Here is a 20,715-nt window from a genome sequence, read left to right on the forward strand (position 1 = left end):
TGTTGGTGTGCGCTGAGCAGTTCTTCGTATCGTATGTATTTGCATTGGCGTTTTTGGGGGGATGGGAACGCATAAAGGGCTGCGGAGGAAATGTACTCTAGAGCTCAGTATAATCTCCCTTCTCTCCTGAGGGTACGAGCAGTATTCAGAATGAAGTACACTCCAAACCAAATTGCTTGTGAGGTGTCTGTGAATTTTGCACAGCTCAAAATCGGGTTGATCAGAGCAGCGATGACTACGCGGTACGCTGAAGTCATTGTCGAGTGTCGAGAGATGTTCTAGACGAACAGAAACGAGGCCAAGTGCATATATTCTGTATCAACATACCTATGTTACCTGTGTTATGTCAAGTCCACGTACGGCTCATGCTAGACGCAACAGCCCACAAGCAAATCTCTCCTTTTGTTGATGATTCCATACTTATCAGCTTTTCTCCGTTTCCAACCACCGCCCTATACCATCAGTAGGATCTACACTTCCCACTGCACTCTGCAGAACTCTTGACTGGTCGAGTTGTGTTCCGAGTGTACTTGGTGCGGTATATTTGGCGTTGATTGATATGCTCGTCTTCTTTCTCATCGAGCTACACACACCCGCGTCTCTCATCTCACGAGCAAATTGACACCGAAATTCACTGCCGATCCGAGCCTTGCTCCCCACAGTCCGATCATCTGCCAGGCGGATCATCCCGGCCTGTGAGAGGCACCGATGTTTTAACAATGGCAAAGTCAAAAAACATCAACGGTGCCGCATCCCTACATACGTCCCAAAGCACACGCCTCCTCTCTTGAACAAAACAGATGACCTCCCCTACTACCATGCAATACTCAAAGTCCCCCCAAAAAGAAATCAAGCAAAAGGAGCAACGCTTGCCAACGCCTCCGATGCGTACAGCAACCGCAAGCGGTCACTCGTACCCGTGGTCACCCCAAACACACCAACATGGGCCATCCGAAGTCCTGTGCTACACACCGACCGCGTGGCACAGACATGCACGAGAACACCACAAGACCTTGCCACCGGAACTGGGCCGGCAGAGAAGAAAACTTGCTGCTATTATACAAAAAAAGCAGTCCGTGCAAGAATTCATGTCCCTGCTTTGGAATGTTGCGTACCGTCTATGTGTCGGTCGGGGGTTTGCTGGGATGTAATTTGAGTCAATTGACCAATATATTGACGTGTTGGATTCTAGGTGTCTTGGGCATTAAGTCATGCATCATGTTTATCAGTCGATAGTAGACAGGTGCAACTGAATAGTGTAACCCAGTCGTTGCATGTGCAGCTGAATGTCCAGCGGTGCTGGGATGGATTGCAACACTGGAACTCCGTGCCTTCGTGTGCATGATGGGAGAGGCTCAAAGTGCGATGGGACAGCGCGGTGCATCGACTCGTCATCCAACTGCAATACTGCGTACCTATACTAGATCTTTTGTCGCTTCACAGCAGCAACACCCAGATATGCAGGCGTATATGCTCTCTGTTGCTGTTTACACTTTCTCAAGGGTCAATGCTTTGCCACATATGACGGGACCAAAACGCAACTTGCAACCCGAGAATACGAGGCATCAAGTGCGCATAATGGTCATTTTCCTGCCGCCGGAAGGAGAGCTGGAAACCACGCTGTGGGCACTCGCATGATGAGCGCATGTCTCTCGGTACATGACTGCATTTCCCGTGCATAAGCTTGCTGAAAACACCCATAAAAAGAAGCAGCACGAGCAGAGTCACCGTCGATATTCTGCGAGGGGGGGAGGGAATGTCTCGGGCACAATGGGAACGGAGCATTGAGCAAATATCATGTACATACCTGGCACACTAAATGGAATAGCCGGCAGAAGAAACAAGAAAAGATGTCATTGTTCTGCATGGGTCGATGCAGGAATAACTGACATCCAGGGAGCGTTGTAAGCAACGAGCCGTGCATGCATGGAGCTGGAAGCAAATCGTGCAGGGAATAAGGAGTCACGGCGTTGTTTGGCCGCTTACTCCTTTAACACCCGTCGGACGACGAATACGAAGGCTACCATGGCTGTTGAAAAGATTGGAAACTACTCTGCACAATGGAACGGACCGTCGGGATGCTCGATATCCGGCAGAATATTGGTCATGTCCGCTGTCCGTTGTAGAACGAAATCACCACGATGCTCGCCTGTTATGCAGCTGGCTTGCGGGACCACAGCCCCGATCGAAATTGTTGCTCGCATACGGAGAATTCCTCAATAACTTGTCTGGCCAATAGCTGGTTCGAGCAGAAAGATTGGTGAACCAAGTAGAACGTGATGGACTATGTTGAAAAAGTAAATTGTCTGTTGGTTTATTCGTCCCGGTTCTTAGAATTTTCCAGACGTGGAGACAGGATGTTTCACATAATGGGAGCATCTGCCAACGGTCCCTCGGTTTAATAGTACTTCTTCTGCCGATATGGAGTATTATTCTTGATAATACCGAATGAAACCTGAAGCTGGATGGAACTCGGTGATGTGGTGGCGTGCCGATGAAGTAGCTCAAACGTGCTGGGCTGATCGATAGTTCAGGTGGGAAGTACTGAAGAACCACAGCAGCCATGGGAACCAGGGGCATCTATCCATCCAGACTCTGAGTGGGTGAGGCAGCTCCATTTTCTCCATCTTTGTTCATCCTTTCGATGTAGCCGTGGTCTCCATCAGGGAAGCGAGAAAGTCCTGTTATCAGCCCGGGGCCCCGACATTAAAAGCAAATATGGGATCGCCGACGAGAAACAACGGGGACTTAAGACCAGGCCAGCAAGAACAGAAGTAATTTTTGAGGCTGTCGGGTGAGGCGGCCTCGATGGATAGATGGCCCGCCTATCGGTCTACTGCCCATGTTCTGTTCCTCGAATATTGGAGCAGCCTGCAAAATGAAAGATTAGCGGTGATCCAGCACCTTTGGGGTATCGATTACTATACGAGACCCATTTGGTCAAGGGATCACGGGAGTGCTGCGGCATCGTCTAATCGTTGTCGTCGGGAGGGATTGCGGGCGTGGTTTCGCCGGCCGAGACTGGCAGCAATTGGACAGTACCATCGCTCTTTCCGCCAAAGTGGAAGGGAGCATGTTGGCCTAACGGGCCAGGGTGGTAAATGCAATCCTGGTTGGTACCAAAGTCCCAAGGCCATGACAGAAAACCGAAGAACGAAGCGTTTTACCAGCCCAACCGATCCTGCCGTCATTCGTTTGTCTCTGGTGGAATTTCTCTGAATACGTGCACAGTATTCAATGACTCAACAGGATGTCTGATTGATCACATCACGGTTGCCTTGTGGCTGAAAGCCGAACGAACGACAGTACGCCTTTTGGAGAACTGGCCAACGCCTATGCGGTGGGTTCGCATAATTCGGACATGTCCAAGTGTTGGCCATGTCTTGGATCGACAGGCACGCCTTCGAGCCGCCATGTAGCCAAGCCCGTCCAAAGCCAAAGCCCGCAAGTCTGCCGTGTTTAAGGCTTAAACAGCACGACTAATACAAAACCTAGAAATCACCGCGGTATCAATCTTTACCGTCTTGTACGGAGTACAATAAAAAGCAATGCCTGTCCCGGAGGGCTGAACAAGCAAGGAGCCAGGGCACAGGCGGAAGAACATTTCCAAATCCTAAACGCACTGGCGCCGGCCAGCAAACTCTGCTAGGCAATACAGAGTTTAGTGAGCTGGCTTCCCGGGATGGATGGATAAGAATACTACCCTAAGGAAACTGTCACCTAGAAGCTGAACTGGTTAGTCCTTAGGTCCACGCAGTGTGGGTGGTGGCCAAAGCTGAGTTGATGGCTTCTCATTTCGGGAGCAAGATACTAGTACCTCATGCTGCCTTTGTGCCAACGCCGTTTATGATATCCCAGTGCTAATATGAAATAAGGTCTAGCGGCCCTGCCGTGTTGACGCCAAATCCGGCCTATGGGGGTGCCGTGTGAGGTCGGCATCCGACTATGGCGCATCCACTAAGTAACTTGTTATGTCTTGTGATTAGTATTGGTTCTTTCAATTGGCTATTCTTGGCGTGATACCCTTTCAGGTCTTTTGCCAATATTATGCGGTCAACCGCTGACAAGGGACGACTTATCAAGTACATATCACGGCATCAATGAACAAACATGATGTCAGAAAATGGCTCTTGCGGAGCTCAGATGGGGTGACCATGGTAGTTGAACAGACACTTTGGCCACCCAAAAAAAGTTTGATAGCCAGGCAGTTGGAAAAGAGTTCTAGCATGATAGACACATCCAGGCAGAGTATCGATTCGAAGGATTTTTTGGATCAGACCCCCATCTGACGGGTCGGTATACCAAATATTTGGTGCAGGACGCGGGTTGAGTGAAAGTCTGGGAAAGAGGTGAATGCACCATTGTGTTGTTTCAATTTCTCTTTTTTCCCCCTTGGCCTTCGGAATCTGCAGATAGCGGACCACAACTGGGGCGTGGGGGCGAGAGAACGGGAGGATGCAGGCAGAATTTACAAAGTGCAATTTCCATGGCACTGTTCAACGATTTGTACAGGTGAGCGACTGCATGGGTTCGTATTCGACCTCGCAACGTTCAGCGTGGCGTAACAACCGTCCAGGGACTCCCGCAGCCACTCTAATAGGCGAAAAGTGGTGGCTAACTCTTGTTAAGCCTGTCTGACCGGACCATGCTCGGAGAATAATATTGATTGGGGCTAAGAATGGCTTGGCTCGGCTACAATGTCTTTCACGTCAGGCTACGGCCCAGACAGAGGGGATCGGGGCGTTTGTCAGGTTTCAGATATCATCAAAGTGGCCACAGTGTGGCTCTCGACAACCAAGAGGAAATTCGTCGAATAATACGGGCTACGGGGAAGTTTCCTCCATGGCACAAGAACTGAGTGTTTGATTATGAAAGCCATCCTGTGCAAAGGCCAGGCGACGACGATACCGACACACACAGAAACAAGTCGAAGAAACCACCCAGGTCCAAACTAGTCCACGCAAAGAAGCAAAGGGCTCGCGGGCCATATTACCGAGCCCCTTGCTTCCAACTGAATGGACCTCTTGCAGCCCAGCTCAAGCATTGTAACCCTGTATTTGGAAATGGTACGGAGTACAAAGACGGGCTTGCTTGCGGCTTGTCGCAGTCCTCCTGAGCTGGCTCCCGGCAGGGGTCAGAGCTTCAGTATCCTGGTCGCCCGGTCGGCTCATTCACAGCAGACCCATGCCATCTGTAAATCTGCTAATGCAGGTCCACGCGATTGGGCTAGCTGCAGTAGACACCCAGGCAAGCCTTTCGTCCCTCGAGCCACATAGGGCCATCCTCCCGTCTGGGGCCAGATTCTCTGGGTTCAGCAGCCGTTGTTCCTCAGTTGTCTGCGCAGCACTCTGTGTGGGTGGATGTGGTTGCGGATGTTGTTGAGTCGAAGCCCCCGACGCTTCCGCCAATGGGAAGACTGTATTCAATGTTTCTCTTTCGCTCTTCTTGCCTTTCCTAATCCGGTAGCCATAACTAAAAGGTGCGTTTGTTTGTATTGAGAGAACTTGCTTTTGCCACTGACCCATTGACAGCCTGCGTGCAATACACAACTCCAAGGATCATGTTTTCCTCTCTGATCCTGCAGTTTGGCTGTCTTATCGTGCCTGCCGGCGGCGAAGAACAATAGTATTGCTTGTCGTCCCCGCATCCGCACGCTTGCTACCTCTCCAGGTCCCTGCAGACTCAACGATTGTTGCATGACAAACATTCGCCCCCAATGGTCTGACAACCCGACAAGACTTGCTGTGCCATCCCTAGGCCATAGCCCCCGGCCCGCGGGGCCGAGAGCGTGGAGCCAGTTTCTCGGGCTGGACGAGCGATGGCTGTGGACTCGGTTGAAGCCCTGGATCCTATCCGAGAACGCACGGCTCGGGCTTCTAGCTCAACATCCCTGGCCGGCTTGGCTTGTGCCTGTGTACATCAGACACTGTCAACATGGGACTTTGACCAGAGTCTCTAGCTCAGGTGGCCTTCGGGTTTTGCCCAAGGGCCAACAGGGAATAGGAGACCATCGGGCAAACATGGTGCATGCGGCGACCCGCGCGGATGCCATCATCCTGTGGGCGTCATGTAACTACTGCATATCCAAAATAAGGAGAGGTTAAAGTGTCCATAACAGGTCTGGGCCTCGACTGCCGGTCTGGGGTTCTCGACGACCCTTGATGAGCGCGCGAATTCTCGAGTATATATAGCCTTGGGATCCTGTGGCATCTGCCTTTAGAGAATCTCTCGGTTCTCCTGTATCACTAGGTTTTTTCTCTCTTCGTTGTGGGAGATTGTCCTATTCATCCTTCATATTATACTTGGACTCCCCTTAGCCTTTGCCTCTTTCGCACAACACCTTTTAGTTAACATGACCTTGTATAGGTCAGCCTTGGCCGTTGCGGCTGCGGCTCTTGTCTCGATCACCCAGGCATGGAACATTGAGCTACCTCCCTGCATTGAGCCTTTCAAGCCCTTTGTTTACTCTGGCTGTTTCCAAGATGGCAACCCCAACGCTCTCGTTTTCCGGTCCAGCCTGGACCAGCAGGATATGACGGTTGAGAAGTGTATTGCTGACTGCAAGGGTATGTGGCCGTTGAGCGAGAAAACTAGTTTGCGTAGACTCCAATACACTCCTCACTCGAGTAACAACGGAGTCGACTAAGCTCTCATATCTCATTACTAACATGGTGATTCTAGGCAATGGCTTCCGATATGCTGGTCTTGAGTACTACGGCGTTTGTTTCTGCGGTGCTACCGTCAACGGCGCTCAGCTCGATGAGTCCAAATGCTCGTTCCCCTGCAGCGGGAACAAGACCGAGACCTGCGGTGGCGACAATACTCTTTCGGTCTGGCAGGATCCTACCTTTCCCAAGAGCCCCAGCGACGTCACCGTCGATGACTACAAGTCTCTCGGCTGCTACACCGACGATTCTCCCAAGGGCCGCACTCTCTCTTATCCCATCGACCTTGATGCATCTACCTTCACCACCAAGAAGTGCCTGGCGGCGTGCGAGAAGCAAGGCTTCCCCTTTGCTGGTGTCGAGTTTGGCAAGGAGTGTTGGTGCGGCGTTGTCCTGGCCAACGACACTGCCAAGGCTGATACCTCTCAGTGCAATATGCCTTGCCAGGGCGACTCTTCCGACACCTGCGGTGGACGCGGTCGACTGAACTTGTGGGTTGCCAAGGATCTTGAGTCTCTTGAGCCTTGTGGTCACAAGCCTGGTACAACTACGTCTCTGCCTCCCAGCACTACGACTACAACTAAGTCTGTTGATACAACCACTACCAAGCATGAGACTACCACGACTACAAAGCCCGAGACTACTTCAACTACAAAGCCTGAGACTACTACAACTACAAAGCCCGAGACAACCACAACTACCAAACCTCAGACAACCACAACTACCAAACCTCAGACTACTACCACAAAGCCTGAGACTACCACCACCACAACGCCCCAGACTACCACCACCACAAAGCCCCAGACTACAACAACTACCAAGCCCCAGACTACTACCAAGCCAACTACTACCACCAAGGATATGCCTCACACCACCACCAACCTTTGCACTGCTACGGTAACTCTCCCTCCCAAGTGCGAGTGGCAGTGTGGCAGCTGGTGTGCTCCTCCTCTCCCCCATTGGGGTGATAAGAACGGCTGTATCATTGCCCAGAAGACCTGCCACAAGCAGGTTTCCTCATGCTTCAAGAACGCAGGTTGGCCCGGCTCCATTGAGTGCTTCAAATTTAAGGCCTGGTGCGGGTTCATCGACGCCTACTGCGGATCCTGGTGCCCTTCTGACAGCTGCGGCAAATGGGACTGCTGGGACAAGCATCACGGCGGCGGTGGCAAGCCTCCCAGCAATCCCCCTACCACCACGACATCTGTCTATCCGTGCCCGACGACTTCCAAGCCTGCTACCACGACCACGAAGCCGGCGACCTCGTGCCCCCCCGAGCCGACCAACATCTGCACGCAACCCACTAACCAAAAGTATGGCTATGGTCCGGGCAAGCCCGTCGGCGGCATCCCCCTGCCTGTCGTAGGCTGCAACGACTGCAAGGACGAGTTCGACGAGAAGCCCTTCAAGTACTACACTGAAGCTGAGAGCCGCAACTGCCCCGGCTTCCCCTGGCCCCGGTGGCCCAGTGTGTGCTCCCAGGCCTGCGAGGAGCAGTACACGCAGTGCGTCGCCACCTACAACAAGGGCTGTGAGTCCCTAGGCTGGAGGGACAGCTGGCACAAGAGAGCCGGCGAATCCGACGAGGAGTTTGCCAAACGCTGGTCCGGGGCGGACAACGGAGGTTCCGGCACCTGCGCCGCCGCCGGCTCCGTCTCCACGGGAGCCTGGTCCGCAAGGGGCTCCGACAGCCTCCAATGCTGGGGATGGGGCGGCAACAATCCCGCCTGGGCCCTCGAGCGTTGCAAGGCTCAGTACCAGGACTGCCTGGGAGTTAACCAGTGGGTTGACCCCAAAGACAAGTGCAAGCGCTGGCCGGGCTGCTAAGGCCTGCGGTCTGGCTGCGGATAAACTGAAACTTTGAGCGACGAAGGTGAAAAGGATTCCATTTCAATGTGAAGGGGTATAGGGATGTATGTAATTTTGCTGCTTTGGCCGCTCGAGTCAAGCTCTCAAACGTGGTATATTGGCGTTGTCAACAGTCCGAAGCTGTTGGGCGAGGCACTTCTTTTCGGTTATATATTCAATTCCAATTCACATTATCCAGCTGATTGCTTTGCAGAATCTGCGACTCGTGGGATCAAGTCAGGTCTTGTGAAAACTCGGACCCTTTTCTTGGTTATCTGTCTCTAGCACGGGGTAGATGACAACCACATTCGAGCACCTCTTTTCCCAAGACAGGATTGCATCAAACTTGTAGCGAATAGTTGGCCTGGATTACTTCACTGGCGTGTTGTTCCTGGGAAGAAAGAGTCCATCTGCTTCTTTTACGGAACCAACGTAGGTCAGCATCCGAAGCACTATCCAAATAAGTTGTGTAGTTGTACATTCCCTGATTCCAAGGGATACACATACGTCCTTCTACCCAAGAGCCAACTGTTCGAACATGATCCAGTCTACACACATCTCAACCGCATTAAACCAATCTGAGTTGGAGCACTCTCCAAAACCACTCCCGGTCTTATAGATCTATTTGACAAAAAAAAAAAAAAAAACAGTCTGGCCAACCACCACAGATATAGGGTAGCACAGATCCACCACCCAGCTTCATATACCAGGCCATCGCCAAAGAGCCAAAAAGCTCCGTGGACAAAACCAAATCCTTCCATCCCCCAAGCACTCCAACCACAATGGACGCCCTCCAGCCCCTAATACACAGACTGACGACAACACCACCCGCAACATACTGTCAGACATTCTTCCTTCTAGCAGCCGCATCCGTCCTCTCCCTCCAACTACTTCCCAATGAAGCCCGCAGCACACTCACGGACTACGGCGCCCGTCGACCACGGGGCTCCTCAGCCCCGACAAGCTCGAAGCTCGCATCCATGCTCGGCAAGCTGACGGCAATGGGGCAGCTCCCACATTCATACTTCTGGCACTTCTATCTGTTGTCCACGTGTCTATCTGCCTTCTGGGCATGGCAGTACCTTACTCATGGATCAGTTGTGTCCTTCATTGCAGAAAGGCAGGTTTCTCTGTCGGGAGAGCCATCGGTAGAGCTGGATCGTGTGTTTCTCGCGTGGTTAATGATGGCGGCTCAGGGCGGAAGGAGACTATTCGAGTGTTTCTGGGTGGTGAAGCCCGGCAGGACGCCCATGTGGTGGGTGCATTGGGCGTTGGGATTAGGGTTTTACGGGCTCATGGGTATTTCTGTGTGGGTGGAAGGGTCTGGTGAGTTTTGCTTTCCCTCGTACTCTTTTTCGTTGTCATGGTTTGCTTTAACTTCAAGACGGCGTAGCCTTTGAGGGCTGTGGCTGATGACTACAAGGGGCGATTCTTGAATCATGGCAAGCTCCCACGAAGGCTGTGGTCTTGACGTCAAGAGCACTGTTTACGTTGACCGTGTTCTTTGGTGCGTGGTTTGCGCAGTACAAGTGCCATGGATATCTGGCCAGTCTAAAGAAGTATACACTTCCGGACGAGGGAATGTTCAAGCACATCATCTGCCCACACTACACGTCTGAGTGTGTCATATATCTAGCGATTTCGATCATGGCAGCACCACCTGGCCGCGCTTTCAATGTGTCCGTCTTGTGTGGACTGGCTTTTGTCGTAGCCAATCTTGGTTCTACAGCACACGGTACCAAGAAGTGGTATGCTGGCAAGTTTGGAGCGGACACAGTGGCTAACAAGTGGATGATGATTCCGGGTGTATTCTAAGGAACAGCCGCCTCTGATGGCGACACAATCGCCGTGCAACTCTACTGCCTAGGGCTACCGTCTGGAGAACATGCCAAGCTTGTTCCCCATCCTTGACACCTTGAGGACGTCTCGGTAGGTTAGGCTGGTCCTTGTCTGGCGTACATTGCGCCCATCTGCAAATTGCTGAGAGCATCGTAGCGTTGACCAGTTTACTATAGTATCTGCAGACAGATCGAGGTCTTCTTCAATATCCGCAATGCCGTGCAAGTAGTCCGTGTATAAGTCATCTGTTGTGATGAGCAGGCTACGAGGTTCCTGGAGAATTCTCCATGCGGGGACTGGATCTAGAGCACCGTCGTCTCTGTTCCGGTGCAGATTGAGGCAGAGACTGGCCCCGAGGCTGACGGTACACACGACAGGCCAATATGCAGCGCCATCCTAGGTCGGATGAGCTTCAGGGGCATTGTACTACGTTGTAGAGCTAAATACTTAACTTGTGTGCCATGATGCCTACGCCAGGCGGATACTCGTTGATGAGGACGTGGTTCGGTCGTCGATGCGGGCTTTGAGCAAAGATGTGTTCTGGCTCGAGGTCGGGGCCAGGCTTGGAGCCGCCGTCGGATTTGACGGTGGAGAGGGACAAGATTCGGGACACTACTGGATTCTCGAGCCACTCAGGAAGAGGAGAGTCGAGCAATCTGTTCTGGAAAAGGTCGGACGGCCAGGTTTGCAGTCTACGATGGGTGAGTTGTTTCCACCTAGGCTTCGGGGCGCCAGCAATCTGAGGCGGCACGGTCAGTAGCAGTAAGAGAGACAATGTGACAATACACACATGCTATGCCCATGCGTTGAGAAGAAGGCGAGCGACGGGGGCCGGGGTTGACATACCTTGCCTAGGATAAAGTGCTCTTCCTCCTCGCTGATGAAGTCGGGAATATAATAAGCCGCGGACGGCAGGCCATGTATCTTGGCATCTTCTAGCGAAGGCGGCAGTGAGACTTGGTTTGCTGCCATCGTGAGGCTCTCGGATGGGGAGGAGCAGGCAGACTCGCGGGGGCGTCGCTTTGCCGCCTCTTGTTTCTTGTGGCACTCTTCGTGTTGAATTACTCGGTACGGAGTAGACAGAAGGTAGATCAATAGCACCGGTGTCTCAAATAGTGCTACAGTCTGTTCCAAGGTGAATTCAGCTCAAGCCAAACGTAGCGTGGCGAATAACGACGCAGTGCCAAAAGCAAAGACACAGGTTGATGCCAGGTCTCTCGAATCATCAAACGCATGTCCAACGTCGTCAGAGTGTTTGCCCCGTCGTTCGTGGATGGAGACGGATGCGATGGCACTGACCACCTGCCAGACTGGCCACGGCAAGGGGAAATCAATGCAGACAGAGGTACGGAGTAGAGGTGGCACATGGAAGAATGTGCACGGTGCATCTGGCAATAGGGTATGGCGAGCTGAACAAGACCCGCGTGCTCGTGCCGTGTTGTTGAGGCGCGTATCCTTGAAGAAAGCACGAGCTAAGTTTGGGCGGTGAAGGGCTATCTGGCCAACAAACGCATGATGCTAGCAATGGACAAGAGAGAGAAAAGGTTGGAGCTTCTTGGAGCAAGAGACTAGGCAGAAACGGCTCTCTTGTCGATAGTAGACGGGGCTGGAAAGGGGGGCCCGGTACGGAGTACGGAGTAGGTGGTAGAAATGGTGATGATGAGTGGTGTTGGCACTGTGAGTGGGCGACGGGGTGGAGACGAAGCCGGAAAAATTGTGTGAGACGGAGCCTGGAGAACAAGGAACGAGTGCTGATATTGTTGATGGATACTTTACGGAGCAGTAAGTATGTACTCCGTACGTAGGAATTTATTGCATCTCTGGCCCCTGGGCCCGTCACCTCTCGCCGTCGAAATCAATCACATTGCAACTACATTAGGTACATATGTACGGCATCTGCTTGCAAGCATCGGACCTCGATGCCGTTTGAGAATATTGGATGCAGGACGGAGCATCTCAAAGCAGGCAGCCAGTCGTAGGGCGCAAAGGTGAGGGGCTCGCGTGATGCTTGATGGCTGGGCGACGCAGCGTTTCGGCCCAAAACTGCGCCATTTGTCCGCAGCGCTAGCTGGACCAGACAGACCCACCTTCATTCCACTGGCCCAATCATTGCGCGACGATCAGACTTTGGCTGTGGGTGGATGGGGAGCGATTGTAGGACATGCGTATCCTTTTTATTGTGACTCGCACCAAGTACTCCGTACAAAGTTTGGCGGAGGCAGGAAGCAGGAAGGAGCTGTGCTGTGTTTTTGGTCGTGCCTGGTCGCAAGCAGTTGAGCAAGCAGGCGCAGCGGGGCCCGCCACTGGACAGCTGGAGAAGCACATGCAGCTGGCTTGTACCGGCAATACAAGCTCGTGGCTGGCCGCCCGGTATCGAGCCCCAGGCGTGGCACGTATATTGTACTTAAGTACGGAGTAGATACTGAGGACATCTGGACTTAGGTACTCGGTACTTGGTACTGGCCAGCTGTTGTGCAGTGCTGCCTTGCTGGAATATTGGCATTGATGGCACCAGACGGAATGCGCTGGGACGGGGCCTCGCAAGTCGTGCGGCGGGTTGAACCAGACCGCACCAGGCAGTCCAATATTCTCGGTTGATACGACTGCCATCACCAGTATTCCATCCGCAGATTCAGGCTCATGCGGCAGCCAAAACCAGCCAGTCCCAATCAATTGATCCCGGTTCGCACAAGGCCCGGTCGTCGCACTTGAGCACTCGTCAATCCCCGTCCCCATCAGTCAATCCACTCTCAAGCACTAAGCCCAGCCCAGCCGGTTCTTCGTGTCTAGCTTTGGTCCTGGCTTGGGCTTTTTTTTTTGGCTTTTGGCCGTGTCTGGTCGTTTCTCCTCCATCTTTGCATCCTGCCATCCATCCATCCATCCCATCCCATCCTCCTTTGCCACCGCCCTCGCAGCCGCCACCCTCGTCTAACTCGAGGCTCCTCTCTCCATCAACCACAACCATTCCTACCCGCAGTCCTCATCCCTTGTCTGTCGGTAGGTGGCCCTCTTGACAGCGACAAAACAACCGACGACGCGATAAGCTATAGTCACTCCCTCAGCGCCGCACTTCCAGTTCTCCCGTGTCGGGGCTTGTCCAAGGAAGCCCTCGATAGGGGCTACAGCATCACCCGACAGCCCATTACTCGTCATCCGGATCCAGCACTTTTTCGCGCGCTCTCGACGCCACTGCTTCTCATTTCCAGCCGTAACACGTAGTCGTCGATTGTGTCGAACCGTTCCTCAATTCAACTGCCCAGCGTCGCCTCTTACCACGGCGTCATTTTATCAAACTTGTCGTCTCGAATCTCCCAGGATGGTGTTAGTCGCTTGCTCTTCTTTGAGATAAATGACATGGATGCGCAGAATGCCGCCGAGTCGGACCAGACGAGGCCTGCTGGCGCTTCCTCTCAGCAGCGGCCAAGCTCTGAGACTGGCAAGAAATCCAAATCGCCAACCCTCGTGAAGGCCATGTCGCCAGCACGGGATCCCAAGCCCAAGACTGGCCTTGCCACTGCTGACGATGCTTCCGCCTCCTCGTTGACTGCCCGCCCCGACGATGCACCAGAGGACCGCGACTCCGACGCCGAGACCATCGTGCTGCCAGGCAAGGATGGCCACTCGCCCTCAAAAGCCCGGAAAGTGAGACAGGAGGACAGGAGCGAAAGTGATGGTGACGCTTCCAAGGGAAACACCGCCAACGGCAATGGAAAACACTCTCATGATGGCGAAGGAGCAGCCGCCTCCGCAGCTGGCAGCCGGCTCGTCGAAGGTGCCAGGAAGAAGCGCCCGTCCGTCTCTGCTGGTTCCTCCGCCGACAAGGACCGTCGACCTCGCAACAAGGAAGCAGCTTCAAGTGGCATGAGCTCTTCACCAGTTTCTCCACTCCATAACCTGCAACAACAAAACCAAAACCATCATCCTAACCGAAGGCGGCGTTCTGACGCTGGCCCCTCATCTCCATCAGATTCCGAACAGTCCCATCATAAGATATCTTCAAAGGCATCTCTACGCGATAAGCTCAAGTCAGGCGAACGGCTCGTGCCGCACAAACGCAAAGCACCCAAGATCGAGTCCGACGACGAGGCCGACATTCGCAAGGCGCGCCGTCAGCGCACAACAAGCGCCGGTGTCGATACTGGTCGACACAAGGATTCCAGATCATCTCATCCAAAGATTGAAGGCCGAAATCGATCCGTCTCCCCCCCATATCGACAACATCGACGAAGTATATCTACGCAATTTCCGTCACAGTCATCAAACGGCCTGGGTATCAAGAAACGACGCCTCCCCCCACCTCTCCAATCTACAGACTATCAATCGGACGACTCATCTACGGGCGGCAGCCCCCATCCCCGCAGCTCCAAATTACGTAGCTTGGCCACTCCGGCTTCAGCCGAGGCAAATGTGTCGCCGGCCAAGATGGGACCTCACAAAAAACACCTCGATGCTCACGGGCAGACATTATTAGCCCGCGCTTGCGCCCGTGGCGAATACGAAGGGGCAAAGCAACGGCTGCAAGAACGACCCGAAGACCTGAACGTCGCTGACTATGCTGGAAATACGCCTCTTCAGATTGCCGCAATTAATGGATGCGAAGATATTGTTAAACTCCTGATCGACGCTGGGTGCAATTTAGAATGCGTCAATTACGACAAGGACACTCCTTTGCTTGATGCTGTCGACAACGGTCACCTTGGCGTGGTGAGGCTGCTTCTCGATGCTGGCGTGAACCCGCGAAAGGCCAATGTGAATGGGGAGGAACCTATCGACCGTGTCAGCGACGATACTGATAATGCAGAAGAAATCCGTGCCGCCATCTCTGAAGCCAAAAAACGTCAGGGTGACAGGCGAAGAACATCAGAAGACCGACACTCACATGGGGAAGGTCACGATACACGCGACTCTCATGCCCCTGACAGCCCCCGACATTCGCCAGCTGCAACAACCTCAACCAGCACAGGTCGCAGAAGCGGAACTGTTCGCTCTACCAAGACCAGGAATGACTTGCTCTACATGCCCTTGGATGACAAAACCTTGCGGCAAGCTGCCGGTCGTGGCGACGAGGAAACGGTTGCCCGCATCTTGCAAGTCAAGGAAGGATACGACGACCCTGAATCGATGGTAGCTGCAGCTAGAGGAGGTCATGACTTGGTGATTCAACTATTGCTGGGCTTGGGTGGAGCGAATGCCGACCCCGGCCCCGTTGCCTCACTTCCTGGCGAATTTGCGACACCCATTCTCGCAGCGATTGGTCAAGAAAATATTAAGGTTGTAGAATTACTTTTAGAACAGCAGGGATTCGATCCGACTCGGCGTTTTAAGGGAGAGACATATTACGAAATAGCCAAGAGACGACAAGGCACAAACTGGAAGGAGGAGGAGACCAAACTCAAAGAAGCCTACGATGAATATAAACGATCCCACAAGGATGGTCTTAAGATGAAATCCCCGGGAGGCCGACGGGACAAGGCTGCAAGGCGGGACGACGCAGGGGAAGGGCCGAAGTCCAGCAGACGACGAATGTCAAGCCCGTCTCGAGACGTAGAGCTCAAGAAAAAGTCGTCGAAGTTGGGCAGCCCCGGAGAAAAAAGACGGGCCAACTCCATCAACCATAGAGGAGATGACGAGGTTCCTAAGAGGGGCCCTGGTCGGCCTAAAAAAGAGCATTCTGCTATCTCAGACCGCGAGATTTCGCCTGCCCTGTCATACAAGACTCAAAAGGCAAAGCGAACAGACTCAGACGTTGCCGCCATGTCCTCGGAAGGTGAGGCCGCGAAGCCGAGACGAAAGCTTGTTTCGAAGGGTGAACTTCGAGGTGAACGAGATAAGCACAAGCGGATTTCCTCTCATAAGGAGCCTTCCAGCCCACGAGAATCTCGAAGCGACGATGTTCCTGAGAAGCCGAGGTTTTCTGAGAAATACCATGACCGTGCCAAGGCACTCAAGCGAGACGAATCGCGAGATCGACCATCAGGGGACGGCTCAGCCAAGCGGCATCGCACAAGTGTGACGCCTGACCACCCCAGTGATTTTGATAAAGATGGCAATGATGTCCCAGTTAAGAGACGCCGTCTGGATGCTGAGAGCCAAGAATCTCGCCAGAAGCGGGTGCCTTCCGAAGATGGGCGGCAGCGCAAATCCAGCTCATCTCGTGATGGATCTTCTAAGGCTTCATCTACTTCCAGTCACAAGGAACGTGAAGATGGCAAGAAGCGTGATTCTGAAATGAAAAATTTCGGACAATGCGCATCTGGTGAGAAATCTATTTACGTTAAGTCCGAAGATGTGGATATACCGATGCCTGATCTTGAGCCTGCAAAGGACACGGAATCTAGGGATATGGACAGCACAAAGCAGGAAGAAGAAGCAGAGCAAGCCAGGCTGAAAGAAGCTGAAGAAGAGGCGGCCAAAAAGAAGAGGGCGGAAGAGGAAGAACAGGAAAAAAGGCGTCTCGAGGCAGAAGAGGCAAAGAAGCGCGAAGAGGAATTGGCTCGGAAAGCCGCGGAGGAAAAGAAGCGCCAAGAAGAAGAGGCTAAACAGCGTAAGGAGCAAGAAGAACGCGAGCGTCGTGAAGCTGTTCAGCGTGAAGAGGAAGAGAAAAAGAAGCGGCTTGAAGAAGAGAAGAAGAGGAAGGCCGAGGAGGAGCGGAGGCAACGCGAGGAAGAGGAGCGACTTCATCGAGAACAGTTGGAACGCGAGGCGGCCGAGGAGGCACGGCGACAACGTGAAGAAGAAGAGCGAAAAGAGCGCGAGCGCCGCGAACGTGCCCATCGAGAGGAGATGGAGCGCAAACGTGCAGCACGAGAGGCTGAGCAGAGGCGTCAACGTGAAGAGCAAGAACGTGCTCGTCTTGAGAAACTTCCTCCTCTCCTCCGTTGGCTAGACATGCACCCTGGCCCGAAAACCGGAGCTATTGCCGAGAAGTTCAAGAACGTGCTGGGTTTCCGGTACGACACCATCCGGCAAGACGCAACGGGGACTGCTGAAGGCCGTGAGCAGTGGCTTCTCAATACCAATGTGGCCCTACTTCTCGGCGAGAAAGACCTTGACCTTTCTAGATGTAAGTACAAATTTCGACTTGCCAAACGAACAATTGACTGATATGTACCACTGCAGATACTGCGTGGGAACGAGCACCTGTCACCCACCTAAACAAGGTCCAAATTTGGCGAACCGAGTGGCGTCAATACACATTACTGTCGGAAGATCTATGGGATCTTGGCCGGCAACTTCCTGGCTGCTACAATGGCACTGACCCTTCTCACCTGGAGTTTTCCACAAAGCAACAGTTGACAGAGGATGCAAAGAAGAAGTTTGAGACTTTGGACATGTTCTTCGTAAAGGTAAGGCAGTGCAAATATGCCCATTTGCTTACTTTTACTAACCATGTCACCTCAGCTCTCTGACTTCTTATACACGGTGCCGAACATCCCTCACCTTCGGAATTTGCGAATCGCAGTGAACTACCGCGAGTTATTGGAAAACGAATCCCAACTTTTCGGATGGAAAGTAACCCAGAAGTGGAAACAAGACCCGGGTGCCGAACGGTTCCATGTCTTTGCTCCACGCAATAAGTACTATATCAATGGTGTATTTGTTGGCGAAGACCTACCAACTCGCCATAAAACAAGCAAAACACCCTTCCCTGAGAAGAGAGTTCCTCGACGAGGCTTGGTGCAGGTGTTCCCCGAGGACCCTGACTATGAGCGAATTTGCATGGAACAGGGTCTAGAGCACTTGGTCAAGGGCCTGCAAACACCATCACTACCAAATGGAGACCATTCGTCGCCGACGATGCATACGGCGACGACGCCGTCCAAACCGTCTGTTAATGGCACCAGTGGACTCGCGAATGGAGCAAAACTTAATGGGGCTCATGGCACTTCCGACTAAGCTTCCCTAAGTTAGGCTGACCAATGAGAAACACTATCATCCATATCGAAGAAGGAGAACAAGAAGAAGTTGCTTCAGGTAGATGGAAGACGAATGACGGGATATGAACGTTGCAGATTATGATGACTACCACCGCTGTCCGACAATACACTTGTTAAATTATCCCTTTCCGGAAACACTACTCTATGTTTAATCTCGGTTTCATTTGTTACGGTCCATACGAGTGTCTATAGACAGTGGATTCGGTACTTCTTGTTTGATCAGCCCGGGTTGGGCAGGTGGATCAGGTTTTTGATTTTTGTACCCGGCGATCGGTCTCGACGAACTGGACGGGATGGGACGGAGCAGGTCTTTGTGTGATTATCTGCAGGAGCAAAACCGGATTGGGTTATCTCAAGGACGTCGGATTCAGCGCGAGACGACTCCTTGCCACTGTTTTTGGATGGGTTGCTTTGTGCTGGAAGGGAAATTGAAGCCATTGATTTCGGTTGGCTTGGACCACAGGGGTGAAAAGCATCAGCTGAGGCGTTTTTGACGTGATGAGTTTTGACGAGATACCTTTGTTTGGTTGTGTGTGTGTGTAGCCGTCCAAAAGAGACTGGGTTACGTACAAAGTTCCAAGGTCTATAATGATTGATAAAGTGATGTGAAACGTGTGGACCAGACAGAATGCTTGATTGACGTACATACTTAGGTGGTCATCGAGTGCACCAGAGCACAGTACGCACATAGTAGTTCATTACGGTGCGGACACATGGCTGACATGGCTGGCTGGTCCAACAGGCTGGCCTATCCATCAAAAAATAATTTACCCCACCAACCACCAACCACCAACGACCACCGCTATACATTCGATTTTGATCTTCAACAATTACCCAAAACCTCTTGCCACAAACACACGAACGTCCCCCAGGCGGAGCATCATATCCGGCAAATTCGATATCTCGATACTGAATCACTGAACACGTACTGAGACAGGTTCGCGTGGCGTTCCGACTGCCGCCATCATGTCGACTACCGTGGAAAAGGTTTGTACCATGCCCTACCCCCAAAGCATTGATGATGACCAGGAGCCGGAGCGCTGACCATGTTTTGTAGATCAAGGAGATTGAGTCCGAGGTGCGTACAAGCGAAGCGAAGGGGGGCCAGAAAAAAACAAGAAGAACCCCCGCCGATGACGAATACTCGTCTCCATAGCACCACTAACTTGAATGAAATGAAAATAGATGGCAAGGACGCAGAAGAACAAGGCAACGTCTTTCCATCTCGGACAGCTGAAGGCAAAGCTTGCCAAACTTAAGCGCGAGCTCCTCACGCCGAGCGGGGGAGGCGGCGGCGGCGGCGGCGCAGGTTTCGACGTCGCGAGGACGGGCGTCGCTAGTATCGGGTTCATTGGGTTCCCGTCCGTGGGGAAGAGCACGCTCATGAGCCGGTTAACAGGGCAGCATTCCGAGGCGGCTGCGTATGAGTTTACCACCTTGACGTCAGTGCCCGGACAGGTTGTTTATAATGGTGAGTGTTTTCCCCCCGCCCGTTCAGACTGGCATACAAGGCGTCCCCCTCCACGTGGTGGTGAAGGGGCAGGGGCAGGGGAGTACATAAAACGCCATCCTCTGAGCAGTCAAGTCCCCTGGATAAAGCAAATCGCATAGGAAGAAAAGACCAGCAGTTAACGTGTTAAGGCGCACCGCTGCAAATCATCGATTTGCCTGGTATCATTGAGGGTGCCAAAGATGGCCGCGGTCGAGGGCGACAGGTCATTGCTGTGGCCAAAACATGCCACCTCATCTTCATCGTTCTTGATGTCAACAAGCCTCTCACAGACAAGCGTGTCATCGAGGCCGAGCTGGAGGGGTTCGGGATCCGAATAAACAAGGAGCCGCCAAACATCACGTTCAAGAAGAAGGACAAGGGTGGCCTGAATATTACAAGCACGGTGCCCCTGACACATATCGATAACGACGAAATCAAGGCTGTCATGAGCGAATACAGAATCAACTCTGCGGATATTACGATCCGCTGCGATGCTACCGTGGACGACCTGATTGATGTCCTCGAGGCCAAGAGTCGAGCGTAAGTCATTGTTCAATCCCCAGGAGAGGCATTTTGGATTGCCAAATAAGTCTGAGCACCAGACTTCAAACCCTTAGAGTGGCCAAGACTGACAGAATGGAACAGTTACATCCCTGTGGTATATTGCCTGAACAAGATCGATGCCATCTCCATCGAAGAACTTGATCTTCTCTATCGCATTCCCAACGCCGTCCCTATTAGCTCTGAACATGGCTGGAACATCGACGAGTTAATGGAATCCATGTGGGAGAAACTCAATCTGAAGCGCGTCTATACAAAACCCAAGGGTAGACAACCTGATTACTCTGCACCCGTGGTATTACGATCGAACCGATCCACCGTTGAGGATTTTGTACGTCTTTTCTCTACCCGACTTTTTTCGTACGAGATATGA

General features: G+C 52.7%; 5 protein-coding genes across 5 annotated transcripts; 4 read left to right on the plus strand and 1 right to left on the minus strand.

The window, feature by feature from the left end:
• Nucleotides 1–6,352: 6,352 nt before the first annotated feature.
• On the plus strand, nt 6,353–8,492 carry MAA_05988 (WSC-domain-containing protein; the record flags this gene model as incomplete). The annotated part of the gene is made up of 2 exons (XM_007823986.2): nt 6,353–6,566; nt 6,682–8,492. 2 exons carry the CDS (start codon nt 6,353–6,355, stop codon nt 8,490–8,492), a joined length of 2,025 nt encoding a protein of 674 aa, XP_007822177.2.
• An 803-nt stretch (nt 8,493–9,295) lies between these two features.
• On the plus strand, nt 9,296–10,328 carry MAA_05987 (3-oxo-5-alpha-steroid 4-dehydrogenase; the record flags this gene model as incomplete). The annotated part of the gene is made up of 2 exons (XM_007823985.1): nt 9,296–9,839; nt 9,937–10,328. 2 exons carry the CDS (start codon nt 9,296–9,298, stop codon nt 10,326–10,328), a joined length of 936 nt encoding a protein of 311 aa, XP_007822176.1.
• A 54-nt stretch (nt 10,329–10,382) lies between these two features.
• On the minus strand, nt 10,383–11,324 carry MAA_05986 (Alkbh6 protein; the record flags this gene model as incomplete). The annotated part of the gene is made up of 3 exons (XM_007823984.2): nt 10,383–10,748; nt 10,825–11,091; nt 11,199–11,324. 3 exons carry the CDS (start codon nt 11,322–11,324, stop codon nt 10,383–10,385), a joined length of 759 nt encoding a protein of 252 aa, XP_007822175.2.
• Nucleotides 11,325–13,706: 2,382 nt separating this feature from the next.
• On the plus strand, nt 13,707–18,248 carry MAA_05985 (Ankyrin repeat-containing domain protein; the record flags this gene model as incomplete). Its single annotated transcript, XM_007823983.1, has 3 exons — nt 13,707–17,415; nt 17,472–17,698; nt 17,754–18,248. The coding sequence occupies 3 exons, from the start codon at nt 13,707–13,709 to the stop codon at nt 18,246–18,248; spliced, it is 4,431 nt and encodes a 1,476-aa protein (XP_007822174.1).
• A 1,007-nt stretch (nt 18,249–19,255) lies between these two features.
• MAA_05984 (GTP-binding protein RBG1) lies at nt 19,256–20,715 on the plus strand (the record flags this gene model as incomplete). Its single annotated transcript, XM_007823982.2, has 5 exons — nt 19,256–19,276; nt 19,347–19,367; nt 19,475–19,760; nt 19,931–20,321; nt 20,427–20,715. 5 exons carry the CDS (start codon nt 19,256–19,258, stop codon nt 20,713–20,715), a joined length of 1,008 nt encoding a protein of 335 aa, XP_007822173.2.

This window comes from Metarhizium robertsii (assembly GCF_000187425.2).
Source record: "Metarhizium robertsii ARSEF 23 chromosome Unknown MAA_Scf_2, whole genome shotgun sequence".
Taxonomy (NCBI): domain Eukaryota; kingdom Fungi; phylum Ascomycota; class Sordariomycetes; order Hypocreales; family Clavicipitaceae; genus Metarhizium; species Metarhizium robertsii.